The sequence below is a fragment of the Anabrus simplex genome, chromosome 3, assembly GCF_040414725.1.
Source record: "Anabrus simplex isolate iqAnaSimp1 chromosome 3, ASM4041472v1, whole genome shotgun sequence".
NCBI classification, from domain to species: domain Eukaryota; kingdom Metazoa; phylum Arthropoda; class Insecta; order Orthoptera; family Tettigoniidae; genus Anabrus; species Anabrus simplex.
This window is the reverse complement of record NC_090267.1, coordinates 79,181,624-79,195,043: the sequence shown is the minus strand read 5'-3', so window position 1 is coordinate 79,195,043 and position 13,420 is coordinate 79,181,624. Positions and strand designations below refer to the sequence as shown.

Sequence of the window (13,420 nt, the reverse complement as noted above, 5' to 3'; positions counted from 1 at the left end):
TGGGGCTTCATTTATTCCATCTCTGACCCGGTCATTGACTGGAAAACAGATTTTAGGTTTTCACATTTAAAATGTAATTCAGTAAATTAATTGTTTAAAGATGTAAGCCGTTAAAAAGTGTATGGGATTCTAACACGCATACGTTAATGTATTAATTATTTTTAATTCATTCGAGGTTCAATCCGTGAGCTGTGCTGTATTATAGTGGTGGAGTACAACTTTAAATCGCGCGCCGGCTCATTTGGCAACCACGGTGAGTGTGACGAGACAATGGCGTCACTTCCGCTTTCGTCTGCTTAAAACTTAGAGCATTAATACTATATATGGATATATGATCGAAGACTCAAAAGGTGGTCCGGAGAATAGTTGAACTTCCTATTAAAACAAAAATCATCCATCGCACGGCCAACTACGCAAGAAATCAGGAGATACTCTAATGAGTGGAGTTAACAAGAGAGCGTACGGCGCATACCCGCAGACTACAGCCCTGATTCTAAGCAATCGCACTTTTTTTTTCCGGGTCAGCTATAGTAAGCCATCTGATGTCTAGAGAGACTTTCATTCCCTTTTCCCCCTCATTCATCCAGCTAACTCGTTACCATCATGACCGAACATTATTTCTACGCCAGCGACGCTTGCCGATGATGGACTTCACAATAAAGTCCAATTTTTAACCAAATATCTCAGTTATTAAAGTTCGTACCGTAAAAATGCGTGAGATGCGAAAGATCAAACATTTCACTTTCTGAAACGTTTGCTGTATACAGATTGTTGGTACAGTTAACATTAACGGAGACATTTTACGTTCTCTGTTTTGGCCCTCTGTTATTACCGTTGCTTGCGCTATAATACAAGGCCTTGAAATGCACTCGTGGAAACGGGTTGCTTCCTAGTTCACCATTCAGCCGCTAGAATCGCGTTCTTGCTCCCTTGTATTCGCATGGCCGTATATGTCAATAAGTAAAGTATATCCTAAATAAAAAGAACTGAATGTTTTTGCGAGTATTGACAGTACTTTATTTATAGAGCGGTGCTGCATTGGCTTGGATATGTCACTGAAGTTTCAAAACTTTCCTTCTGAGGGGCTTCTAATCAAGTTTCAAAACTTTCCCTCTTCTACTTGAGTGGGTCAAAGCAATGTTGTCTAACAGAGGTATCAGAAATTTTCATAGTAGAAATACAGTTGGTTTGTCGTGTTTACACTTTCCACACTTAATTTCACTGTTGAACATGTCTTTCGAAAAAATAAACATACACCTTTTAGTAACTCTCTTCGGGACAAGTACTGCGTAGTGGAGGTGACAAATTCCGTCGTTCAGTGCAGAAGTGCCACAGACGATTTTCGGTATCTGAGGGCTCCTCGATCTTGAAAACGAATAAGACACAATGTTGGACTTTGAGTAGCTGGAGAACAGATATGTTCTAAACAGCCTTTACAGTCTGTTTTTTTCTTTTGCCACATGAACCATAATGTCATTGTATTCCGCTTGGCGTCTTAGGTAGCTGAAGAAGAGCTCGATGTCATAGCTCGTTAGGTTCCCGGCAGCCCTGAAGATGGTTTTCCGTGGTTTCCCATTTTCACACCAGGCAAATGCTGGGGCTGTACATTAATTAAGGCCACGGCCACTTCCTTCCCATTCCTAGGCCTATCCTATCCCATCGTCGCCATAAGACCTATCTGTGTCGGTGCGACGTAAAACAAATAGCAAAAAAATTTTAAAAAAATGCATAATGCAAAAGTATACTTATGAGGTATTTTACGCAGGCCACAGTGGACTGGGTAGTCAAGATCTACGCCTGGTACATTTCTCTCATGATTCTTTTTTACTTTCTCTGAATGCATTTTAAGTTTTTTAATATATGACAGGAAATCATTAATTAACCAACTGAGGAGTTCATCTTCAGTACTAAAAGGTGCTTTTTTCTTTTTTTTTTTCTAGTGACTTTACATCGCACCGACACAGATAGGTATTATGGCGACGGTGGGATAGGAAAGGCCTAGGAGTTGGAAGGAAGCGACCGTGGCCTTAATTAAGGTACAGCCCCAGCATTTGCCTGGTGTCAAAATGGGAAACCACGGAAAACCATATTCAGGGCTACCGACAGTGGGATTCGAACCCACTATCTCCCGGATGCAAGCTCATAGCCGCGCGCCCCTAACCGTACGACCAACTCGCCCGGTTAAAAGATCCTCGTTTGTTCTCGTTCCTGAATATGTCCCATGTGAGGTGTAGCAGACGTTATGCGCATGGAACAATTTAATAAAATGCTCCATAAAACAAATAGCTTATTTTAAACTGTATTTTATGCTCTTGGGACAAAGCCACCTCCATACTTTACAAACCAGAGATTGTTTCAGGGGAAAATACAATATTTTTAGCTCTTGCTACATTCATTTTCGTGAAATTTGTTGGGCAAATTACTTTCCTCGTTGTTTTCCTAATTTAAGATTTCTGAGTTTGAAGATGCCTCTCAAATGATTGCCGGTCACGGTAGCACAGTTTAAAAAAAGTCCAGTGATAAATTTTGGGATCGCCCAATTCTTTATGACGTAACTCGGATCAAAACTTAGGAACAGAGGCCTACTTCGATCAGCTTGAAGTCGTATCTCATGCGTAATACTTCCTCTGTATAATGTTTCGAACATTGAACATTCACTGGAAAAACTAAAACAGTTAAGTTTTTCGATATTTTAATTGAAATAACAATAAAATTTTCACCAAAGAAACAAATACGAATTATTTTACACCGCTTTTCCCACCCCTGTGTGGTCGCGGGTGCGAACTGTGTTGCACATGTGAATTTGGCTCTGTTTTAAGGCCGGATGGCCTTCCTGACGCCAGCCCTATATGGAAGGATGTAATCACTATTGCGTGTTTCTGTGGTGGTTGATAGTGTGTTGTCTGAATATGAAGACCCAGTCCGCGGGTCAGAAGAATTAATCAAAGGCGATTAAAATCCCCAACCCGGCCGGGAATCGAACCCGGGACCCTCGGAACCGAAGGCCTAAACGCTGACCATTCAGCCAATGAGTTGGACAATTACAAACATAGACGTACGACTCGCTGGCTGAATGGTCAGCGTTTAGGCCTTCGGTTTCGAGAGTCCCGGGTTCGATTCCCGGCCGAGTCGGGGATTTTAACCTTCATTGGTTAATTCCAGTGGTCCGGGAGCTGGGTGTTTGTGCTATCCCGAACATTCCTGCTACTCACACACCACACATAACACTATCATCTACCACAATAACACGCAGTTACCTACACATGGCAGATGCCGTCCACCCTCATCGGAAGGTCTGTCTTACAAGGGCTGCACTCGGCTAGAAATAGCCACACGAAATTTATTTTTACAAACGTAGGCTATATTCGGTGTGATTATACAATGAAAAAGCCTTTTAGTATTTGACTACTCACAGAGACTACACAGATAGGAAGAACTACACAGACACATTGACTGCGTGAGACTGCCAGACTGACGAATGCGCGCGGCAAACGGTTGAACCATTGTCCACGACTTTGGGAAAAATATACCCGTGCTTCCCTACCTCATATCATATGCTATAAAAATTGCGATTACTATCTGATAGCACAAACCTGCGCGATGCCCCGAGCTTGGAGGGGGAAGTAGGGGTATAATGGTAGTGGGGGGTGACTACTTCTAAGCTATTCTTGATGAAGCTTTGTCACACTAACGTAGTAAGATAAGGGTGTATTCTGCCCGAAGGCAGGTCCGATCCTCCGAAGAGGTGTACCTGAACCGGAGTTTACGTACGGTAGGATGGCCAGTTCCTTTCTGCTCCTCCATTTCCTTACCCCCTACCAACAGCGCGTGGCATCCCATCCAAATCTTGACCACGCCCAATGTTGCTTAAGTTCGGAGATCTCACGGGATCCGGTGTTTCAACACGGCTACGGCCGTTGGCAGTAACGTAGTCGCCAGGGGCAGATGAGAACACTACGGCAACAACCAGCGAAGTGAAGTTCATCCCCTCTCAGGCAGGCATGCTGCAACACATGGACTAGTCCATATACAAAATTCATTTAGTGCCCAACTAATGTTTTATGCCATCAGATATTAATCGCGCTTCTGCACGCTGCTGCGAGAGTTTCCACTACTTGCTATGGCTCTGTACGAATCGGTTAGCTGCGTCGAATGAAATTTTGGGCGTATTTCCGTTAAGTAATATATTTGATATTCTTCTTCTTCTTCTTCTTCTTCTTCTTCTTCTTCTTCTTAGTCGGTTTACCCTCCAGGGTTCGTTTCTCCCTCAGCGAGGGATCCCACCTCTACCACCTTAAGGGCAATGTCCTAGAGCTTCAGACTCTGGGTCGGGGGATACATCTGGGAAGGATGACCAGTACCTCGCTCAGGCGGTCTCACCTGCTATGCTGAACAGGAGCCTTGGTGGGGGATGGGAAGATTGGAAGGGATAGACAAAGAAGAGGGAAGGAAGCGACCGTGGCCTTAAGTTAAGTACCATCCCGGCATTTGACTGGAGGAGAAATGGGAAACCACGGAAAACCACTTCGAGGATGGCTGAGGTGGGAATCGAACCCACCTCTACTCAGTTGACCTCCCGAGGCTGAGTGGACCCCGTTCCAGCCCTCGTACCACTTGTCAAATTTCGTGGCAGAGCTGGGAATCGAACCCGGACATCCAGGGGCGGCAGTTAATCACACTAACCACTACACCACAGAGGCGGACAATATATTTAATACTTGAAGAAATTAAAGGAAAGAAGTACGTGATAAGACAGCGGTTTTTAAATATATAATTCATAGTTTTAAGTAGCTAAAATGGAATTTAAGAAAAAATTGGGGTTCACCTTCCCCCACCTTCCACCCTCGTCATCCCTAATCGCTGCCACTGGAGATAGAAACCCTCCCTCATGTTCTTTGTTGCTGTTCGAACGGGAAACTATTGAGAAATAACAGACACCATAAGGTCAGGAGCAATATTTCAGAATTTCTAAAAAAAAATTGAAGTCTTTGAAGAAGTGCACTGTATCTCTACCTATGGATCCAGTAAATGTGCAGACACTGTCGCGATTGACGTGAAGAGAACATCGGCGTTGTTATTGATGCAACAATAAGATTTGAGAGTAATACCTAGTTCGCAGGCCAAAAAAGTTGATCCTGAAAAGAAGAAACATTACGAACCCTGTTTTAAGTACCTTAGAAAAGTATCACGTACCCGCCAGTTGCTGGGAGGTGGTTGGGTTGAGCTTCGGTGCGCGAGGATCTATAAATAAATAAATAAATAAATAAATAAATAAATAAATAAATAAATAAATTACAAGATTGTGAGTGACAAAAAAGACATCATCAATGTTGTGAAATGGACAACAGACAATGGTATGATGATGTTAAACGGGGTTAAAAGTCAAGTTGTTTCACTAATAGGAAACGTCCTCTCAGTTTAAATTACTGCAACGATGGAATGAAAGTTCCTTATGGGGATGACTCTAAGTACCTAGCTGTTAATATTAAGAAAGATCTGCTTTCGGGCAATCATATAAATAGGATTGTAAATAAATCTCTCCACAAGGTTATGAGGGTATTTAGGGGTTGTAATAAGGATGTAAAGGAGAGAGCAAATAAGTCTCTGGTAAGACCCCAACCAAAGTATGGTTCCAGTGTACGAGATCCTCACCAGGATTACTTGATTCGAGAACTGGAAAAAATCCAAATCCAAAAATGCACGTCGACTTCGGGATTTTTTTACAGCGTGGAACCCTGCTGAATAACATCGGTGTTTAGTGAATGGCATAACTTTTTTTTCTTCTTGTCACCATTTATGTCAGTGTCACTCATAGTTTACCGAGCTCGATAGCTGCAGTCGCTTAAGTGCGGCCAGTATCCAGTAATCGGGAGATCGTGGGTTCGAGCCCCACTGTCGGCAGCCCTGAAGATGGTTTTCCGTGGTTTCCCATTTTCACACCAGGCAAATGCCGGGTCTGTACCTTAATTAAGGCCACGGCCGCTTCCTTCCACTTCCTAGACCTTTCCTGTCCCATCGTCGCCATAAGACCTGTCTGTGTCTGTGCGACGTAAAGCAAAATAGCAATAATAGCAATAGCACTCATAGTTACCGCTCCGCCGATTGATAAAAGAATTGTTGAATGGATGATTAAATTTGCAGAAAACAGAACTCAGAGAATTAGAACACGTGAGACGTATCTGGTCCTATAACGATTAAGAGGAGGATACCGCAGGACAGAATTATTGGATCTTCATGTTTTCTAATGTAATAAATGAAATAACTAAAGGACTGGGAATTTATGACAGTTAGGTTCTTCAGTCTACCGAAGCTATTTTATGAGTAAATACATTTATAAACTACCCCAAAAAGTAAGCATACGATAACAAATATTTCCTTTTTTTTTTTTTTTTTCGAATTTCATTTACGTCGCACCGACACAGGTCTTACGGCGACGATGGGATAGTAAAAGGGCTTAATTAAGGTACAGCCCCAGCATTTTCCTGGTGTGAAAATGGGAAAATGGGAAACTACGAAAAAAACATATTCAGGGCTGCCTACAGTGGGGTTCGAATTTACTATCGTCTGAATGCAAGCTGATAGCTACGCGGCCACTTGCTCGTTACAGAATTACCTGACGACGAAACAACTTCAATAAAAATAGAATGAGATGTTTCTTTCTTAAAAGATTCTGTCAAACACACTCGAAAATATTTAGAAATGTATAAACACTTATGCTTAAATTCTGTTTAAATACTTGAAATTTTGAACTTATCTGAAGTCTTCATTTCTCTCCACACTAGCATAGAACACTAGAATGGTTTTTTTTTCAGGTAGTTTATCAAAATATTTATTCATAAATTAGTTTGACAGAGTGAAGAACCTAATAGTTATAAATTAACTGAGTCGAAAATGAAAAAGATATGTCTTCACATATAGATAAGGTTTTTGTGGATTTTGTTATACTGTGTAGAGTAATAAATAAGTTAGAGGATTGTGAGCGACTTCGACAATGTTGTGAGATGGACAGCAGGCAATGGTACGACAAAAAGCAAAGTCGTGTCCTCATACCGAGGCGGTGCAGCTCTTTTCAGGCACGCCCCCAATGGAGGTGAGCTGCATGTACCATTTCAAGTAAATACCAGCCCTCCTGCCATTCTTAAATTTCTGGCAGTACCGGGAATCGAACCCGAGCAACCGAGGACGGCAGTTAATCATGCTAACTGTTACGCTACGGAGACGGATATGGTACGGTGATAAACGGGATGAAAATTTGAGTTGTATGTTTCACCACAAGTTTTAATTAATTAATTAATTAATTAATTAATTAATTATTATTATTATTAATAATAATAATAATAATAATAATAATAATAATAATAATAATAATAATAATAATAATAACCACAGTGGCTCAGATGGCAGCGCGGGCCTCTCTCCGTTGGATACCGTGGTTCAAATCTCGGTCACTCCATGTGAGATTTGTGCTGGACAAAGCGGAGGCGGGACAGGTTTTTCTCCGGGTACTCCGGTTTTCCCTGTCATCTTTCATTCCAGCAACACTCTTCATTATAATTTCATACCATTTATCAGTCATTAATAAATCACTTTGGCAGTGGCGACCCCATTGTAATAATAGTCTATATCTGGTTCATTCATTACATCCCTGACCCGGTCAAGGACTAGAAAACAGGTTGTAGGTTTTTATTTTCAATAATAATAATGTCCGCCTCTGTGGTGTGGTGGTTAGTGTGATTAACTGCCACCCCCGGAGGCCCGGATTCGATTCCCGGCTCCGCCACGAAATTTGAACAGTGGTACGAGGTCTGGAACGGGGTCCACTCAGCCTCGAGAGGTCAGATGACTAAAGGTGGGCTAGATTCCCACCTCAGCCATCCTGGAAGTGGTTTTCCGTGTTTTCCCACTTTTCCTGCAGGCAAATGCCGTGATGGTACCTAACTTAAGGCCACGGCCGATTCCTTCCCTCTTCCTTGTCTGTCCCTTCCAACCTTCCCATCCCCTCACAAGGCCCCTGTTCAGCATAGCAGGTGAGGCCGCCTGGGCTAGGTAGTGGTCTTTCTCCCCAGTTGTATCCTCCGATCCAATGTCTCACGCTCCAGGACACTGCCCTCGAGGCGGTAGAGGTGGGATCCCTCGCTGAGTCCGAGGGAAAAACCAACCCTGGAGGATAAACAGATTAAGAAATAATAATAATAATAATAATAATAATAATAATAATAATAATAATAATAATAATAATAATAATAATAATAATAATAATAATAATAATGCTATTTGCTTTACGTCCCACTAATTACTTTACGGTTTTCGGAGAAGCCGAGGTGCCGGAATTCAGTCCCGCAGGTGTTATTTTACATGCCAGTAAATCTACCGACACGAGGGTGACGTATTTGAGCACCTTCAAATACCACCGGACTGAGCTAGGATCGAACCTGTCAAGTTAGGGTGAGAAGGACAGCGCCTCAACCATCTGAGCCACTCAGCCCGGCCCAGTTTTATTTACTGTGTTAGTGGGGGTGATAGTACCTCGTGGGGATCACTGTGAGTACCTGATCCTTATTGGGTTAATCATATCAACGATGTTGTAAATAAAGTGTACAGATCTCTGCACATGGTTATGAGGGTATTTAGGGGTTTTAGTAAGATGTATAGCGGAGAGCGAATAAGTTTCTGCTAAGACCCCAGTTCGAGTGTATAGGATCCACACCACGATTTATTGATATGATAACTGGGAAAGATTGAAAGGAAAGCAGCGCGATTTATTCTGGCTGATTTCCAACACAGGAATAGTGTTACGAAAATGTTGCAAACTTTGGGCAGGGAAGACTTGGGAGTAAGGAGACGAGCTGCCCGACTGAGTGATATGTTCCGATCTATCAGTGGAGAAATGATGTGGATTGACATTTGTAGAGGAATGAACTTGAGTGGAGCTTTCGAAGGTAGGCAAAATCATAATATGAAGATAAAGTTGGAATTCGAGAGGACAAACTGGGCCAAATATTCATTTATAGGGAGAGGAGTTAGGGATTGGAATAATTTATCAAGGGCGATGCTCAATACATTTCCAAGTTCTTTGAAATATTTTTTTTTAAAGCTGGGTAAACAACTTGTATTGAATCTGCCACCTGGGCGACAGTTCTAAATGCATATCAATGATTGATTGATTAATTGATTGATTGACTGATTGATTGATTGATTGATTGATTGATTGATTGATTGATTGATTGATTGATTGATTGATTGATTGATTGATTGATATCGTCGTCTCTCACCAGCCGCCCATGCAATCTCGGCTTTCATTGACACAATACAATATCCACGGTATTTTAAGCATCCTATTGTTAGACCCCATTTCAAAGGCTTCCAACTTCTTCACTGTAGCCATACATTCATCCCTCAAGAACATACATAATGACACAAACTGCAATAACTTAAAGCCATATTACAGCTTAATTTCGCGAGAGAAATATGATAAGTTGAATACGCGGTTCGGGTCACGCAGCTGTGAATTTGCATTCGGGAGATGATGAGTTCGGATCCTGCTGTCTGCAGTCCTGAAGGTGGTTTTCTGTGGTTACCATTTTCACCTTCAATAAGGCCACGGCCACGACCTTCCCAGTCCTAGGAAAGGGGTAGGAGTGGGAAGGAAACGGCTGTAGCCTTAATTGAGGTACAGCCCCAGCATTTTCCTTGTGTGAACGTGGGAAACAACCGAAAATTGTCTTCAGGGCTGCCGACAGTGGGGTTCGAACCCACTATTTCCCGAATGCACGCTCCCAGCTGTGTGACCCTAACTGCACGGCCAACTCGTTCGGTTTAAGCATAGTTACAGTAGTGCTACGTAAAACCAATAACATTATTATAATTATAGAACTGTGGGAGGCAGTGGCGTAACATTAGGCCTGCAAGGCCTGCAATGCAGGCTTGCCTGTGGCTTAAGGGGCCCGCAGACTTCCTCGCAATAAATAAATAAATAAATAAATAAATAAATAAATAAATAAATAAATAAATAAATAAATAAATAAATAAATAAATAAATAAACAAACAATACAAACTGTAAACTCTACCAACACCAAGAAACCTTTACAGATACCATCAGAAGAATACGACTTGCTTTCTACGGACACCTGTATAGAATGGATTCCTACAGGCTGTCCTATAAGATCTTCAAAGTAGCCAGCAAGGCTAAAGCCACTGGATCGCTGTGGATGCAGCGGGTAGAGAAGGATCAGGCAGAAACAACAACTCCCGAAGGACCATGGCCTACCAAGCGACCGCTGCTCAGCTCGGAGACTTGCACATTACGAGGTGTCGTGTGGTCAGCACGATGGATCCTCTCGGCTGTTATTCTTGGCTTTCTAGACCGGGGAACTGGCAGAACTTATTATTCATAATGCCATCGTAATTAACAGAAACAAATACAGTTCAACTCTCAAAACCAGACTCTTCCTAACATCCCTTACAGAAACTAACCACAATGAGACCAGGAAATGATCGGAGCAACGCAAAATAGAGTTCAGCCAGAGAATGAAGGAATAATGGGCCAACAGAAAAGGTCAAGGTTCCAAGATCAAAGAAGCAGCCAGACTTAGCATTAAGAATACCACCAGTAACAACCATCGAAAGCAACAACAACACAATTAAAGCACAAGCACCGCGGTCCTTAGGTGGCCCAAATGAACTTAAAAACAAACATAACTTTTTCGGAATGCCATTCTGAACGGGAAAGGTTACATAGCCATGCTTTTGTTGAATAAGTTGAAACAGATTATTTTTACAATTCGTAAGTACAGTAGATATCAGGTGAATGCATATAGCTGCGAATATTATTATTGTGTTGAGTCCAGCACAGTCTTCTCTCGTATCATGAGCGGCATGCTCTCTCAAAAAGCACATTGAAAACAAAATAAACACCATGACAACCTCTATAACTGACTTAGAAAGGTAAGGTAAGGGTTATTCTGCCCGAAGGCAGGTCCGAACCTCCGCAGAGGTGTTCCTGAGCCGGAGTTTACGTGCGGTAGGGTGGCCAGTTCCTTTCCGCTCCTCCATTCCCTTACCCCCCACCAACAGCGCGTGGCAACCCATCCTACTCCTGACCACGCCCAATGTTGCTTAACTTCGGAGATCTCACGATATCCGGTGTTTCAACACGTCTACGGCCGTTGGCTGACTTAGAAAAGGCTATTATAATAGTAGATAACTCAGTCATAGCTGCAAGTGTCCGAGACTTAAGCATGGCGTTTTACCAGTTTCTAACTCTTTCAGTTACTTCTTCTTCTGCCGAATGATCATTTTCTAAACTAGAACTTGTAAAGAACTAACTATGAAATGTACCTAGCTCGATAGCTGCAGTCGCTTAAGTGCGGCCAGTATTCAGTATTAGGGAGGTAGCGGTAGTAGGTTCGAACCCTACTGTCGGCAGCCCTGAAAATGGTTTTCCGTGGTATCCCATTTTCACACCTGGCAAATGCTGGGGCTGTACCTTAATTAAGGCCACGGCCGCTTCCTTCCCAGACCTAGCCCTTTCCTGTCCCATCGTCGCCATAAGACCTATCTGTGTCGGTGCGACGTAAAGCAAAAAAAAAAAACAAAAAAAAAAAACTATGAAATGATATGACCCAAGATGGACTCAAGGAAATCAGTGTCTTCAGCATCGAATGTGAATCCTCTTATGTCACTGAAATTACCAATAGGTACTTTTACACCCCAGAAAGTGCGTCGCATGGCGTGGTTTCATTAGACTTTGATCTGAGTACGGTACAATAAAGTTTTAAACACATAAAAACAAAAGGCAGAAATTTCAACATTTCATTGTTTAAAATAAATCAATTGGTCTTTTGCACGTAGCCTACTGTACTGTATTGAAGGGATATAGTTTACATTAAAGTGTTGTATTTCTTTTCTTCTTTCTTCATCCGTTTACCACCCAGGATTGGTTTTTCCCTCGGACTCAGCGGGGAGGTGAGTAGCACTTTGTTGACATGTAGACTAACGGTGTTCAATATTTTGCTTTAGGATGTCCAGAACTTCGTTCTGAACGAAGTATCTTATCAATAAATTTGATAGCTCAAGTTCCAAATAATAATTAATGCTCTTTGATAGAGTACAAATGAAAATGACACTGCAGTTAGAATTAAGAGCATGTTAAATTTCGCTGGTAAAGGGAAGGAAAACTCATTAATGGAATTAACAACTCAGAACCAGCTCGGTTTGAGTTTAATCACTGGTCATTTTAGCGGTATTTTAGGTATAGACACTAGCAGGGAGCCTGATAAGGTCGGTCGCCTACGGGTCGCCTGACCACTGCCTTTTATCAAATACAGTAGAATCTCCACTGTATTTACTATTATCTAAAACGCGATAATGTCAGAGCCCACAGTAGTTCATCATTCCTCCGCTCATGGTAGCTACGCGAGTTAAGATCGGTCAAGATCGAGAAGGCATAGGTTTTAACTCTCCCAGCATTCATAGTCTCAAGTCGACCAATGAGATTCAGTCAGCCATGTTGTGCTAGAAATGGTGAAACTACTGTTAGTGCGTATGGTGGATTTTATGTTTTAATATTGTGTGTGGAAAGTTTAAGTGATAAAATAATTATTAAATATTGCCCTGTGGCCAAAAATGAGTTGGGGAACGGAGCTTTGGGTGAGTAATAGCGTGTACTTGAGACATACTCCTTATTGGCACCACCTATCTCCCGTGTACCCTGAGGGTAAATTCCACAGTTGACGGCTAGAGTTCATTATCACTGGTCCAGGCGAGGTTATTTTCTATGACCATGTTTTGACCGAAGTTTCGGATCTTATATGTTGTTATTCTGATTCTTAAAAGCATCCATACTCCCATAAGTAGCATATTTCTACATCGATTTTTGCCTGCTAAATTCACTTGGTCGAAATGTCAAGATATAACTGTTCTCCTTGCAGTTTTCAAGTGTTAACTGAATACTGATTATTACTTAATTTATGTTTAAGTGCTAACTGTTAATACTATTATTATATAGTAGGTATATTAGTATTGTCTGTGTAGTGTGTAATGTCATCTGTCATTCATATGACATTAGTCATGACAGGTATTAGGTACCTAGGCCTATGTTGGAATGAACGAAGATACAAACTTAATATAAGTTCTCTCGTTATTCGTTGTATGGGTTTTGATATGAGAAAGAGTTTACAGTAATATATTGTAGCTGTCAGGAAGTACAGTAGACGATTAATAACAGTGTAAGCCAAGTTATTCATTTCAGTTAGTGAGGGCAAAGTTAATGAACCTTAGCAGACTTGTATTGGTCAGAACTTTTTCATTCCTATGTTATTTCATTTATGAAAGACCAGTGTTTACATTTGGTAATGTCTTCAGACAAGGGAACAATTACTTTGATATTGGGTACAGTTAATGAAGAATGCTCTTTGTAAA

General features: G+C 41.7%; 2 protein-coding genes across 5 annotated transcripts in view; one reads left to right on the top strand and one right to left on the bottom strand.

Annotated features, from left to right (window-relative positions):
* The window catches only part of Trmt6 (tRNA methyltransferase 6 non-catalytic subunit), a 63,612-nt gene extending 58,422 nt beyond the window's left edge, over nucleotides 1-5,190 (bottom strand). The window contains exon 1 of the mRNA XM_067142581.2: nucleotides 5,174-5,190. The gene's annotated coding sequence lies outside the window, so the exon portion shown is untranslated. The remainder of the gene's footprint in view (nucleotides 1-5,173) is intronic.
* Nucleotides 5,191-12,495: 7,305 nt separating this feature from the next.
* Nucleotides 12,496-13,420, top strand: part of Cip4 (formin-binding protein 1-like Cip4) — a 668,861-nt gene continuing 667,936 nt past the window's right edge. For all 4 annotated transcript variants that reach the window (XM_067142577.2, XM_067142575.2, XM_067142576.2 and 1 more), the window contains exon 1: nucleotides 12,496-12,649. In XM_067142577.2, coding sequence (XP_066998678.1) covers nucleotides 12,626-12,649 — 24 coding nt within the window. In that variant the 5' untranslated portion in view covers nucleotides 12,496-12,625. The remainder of the gene's footprint in view (nucleotides 12,650-13,420) is intronic.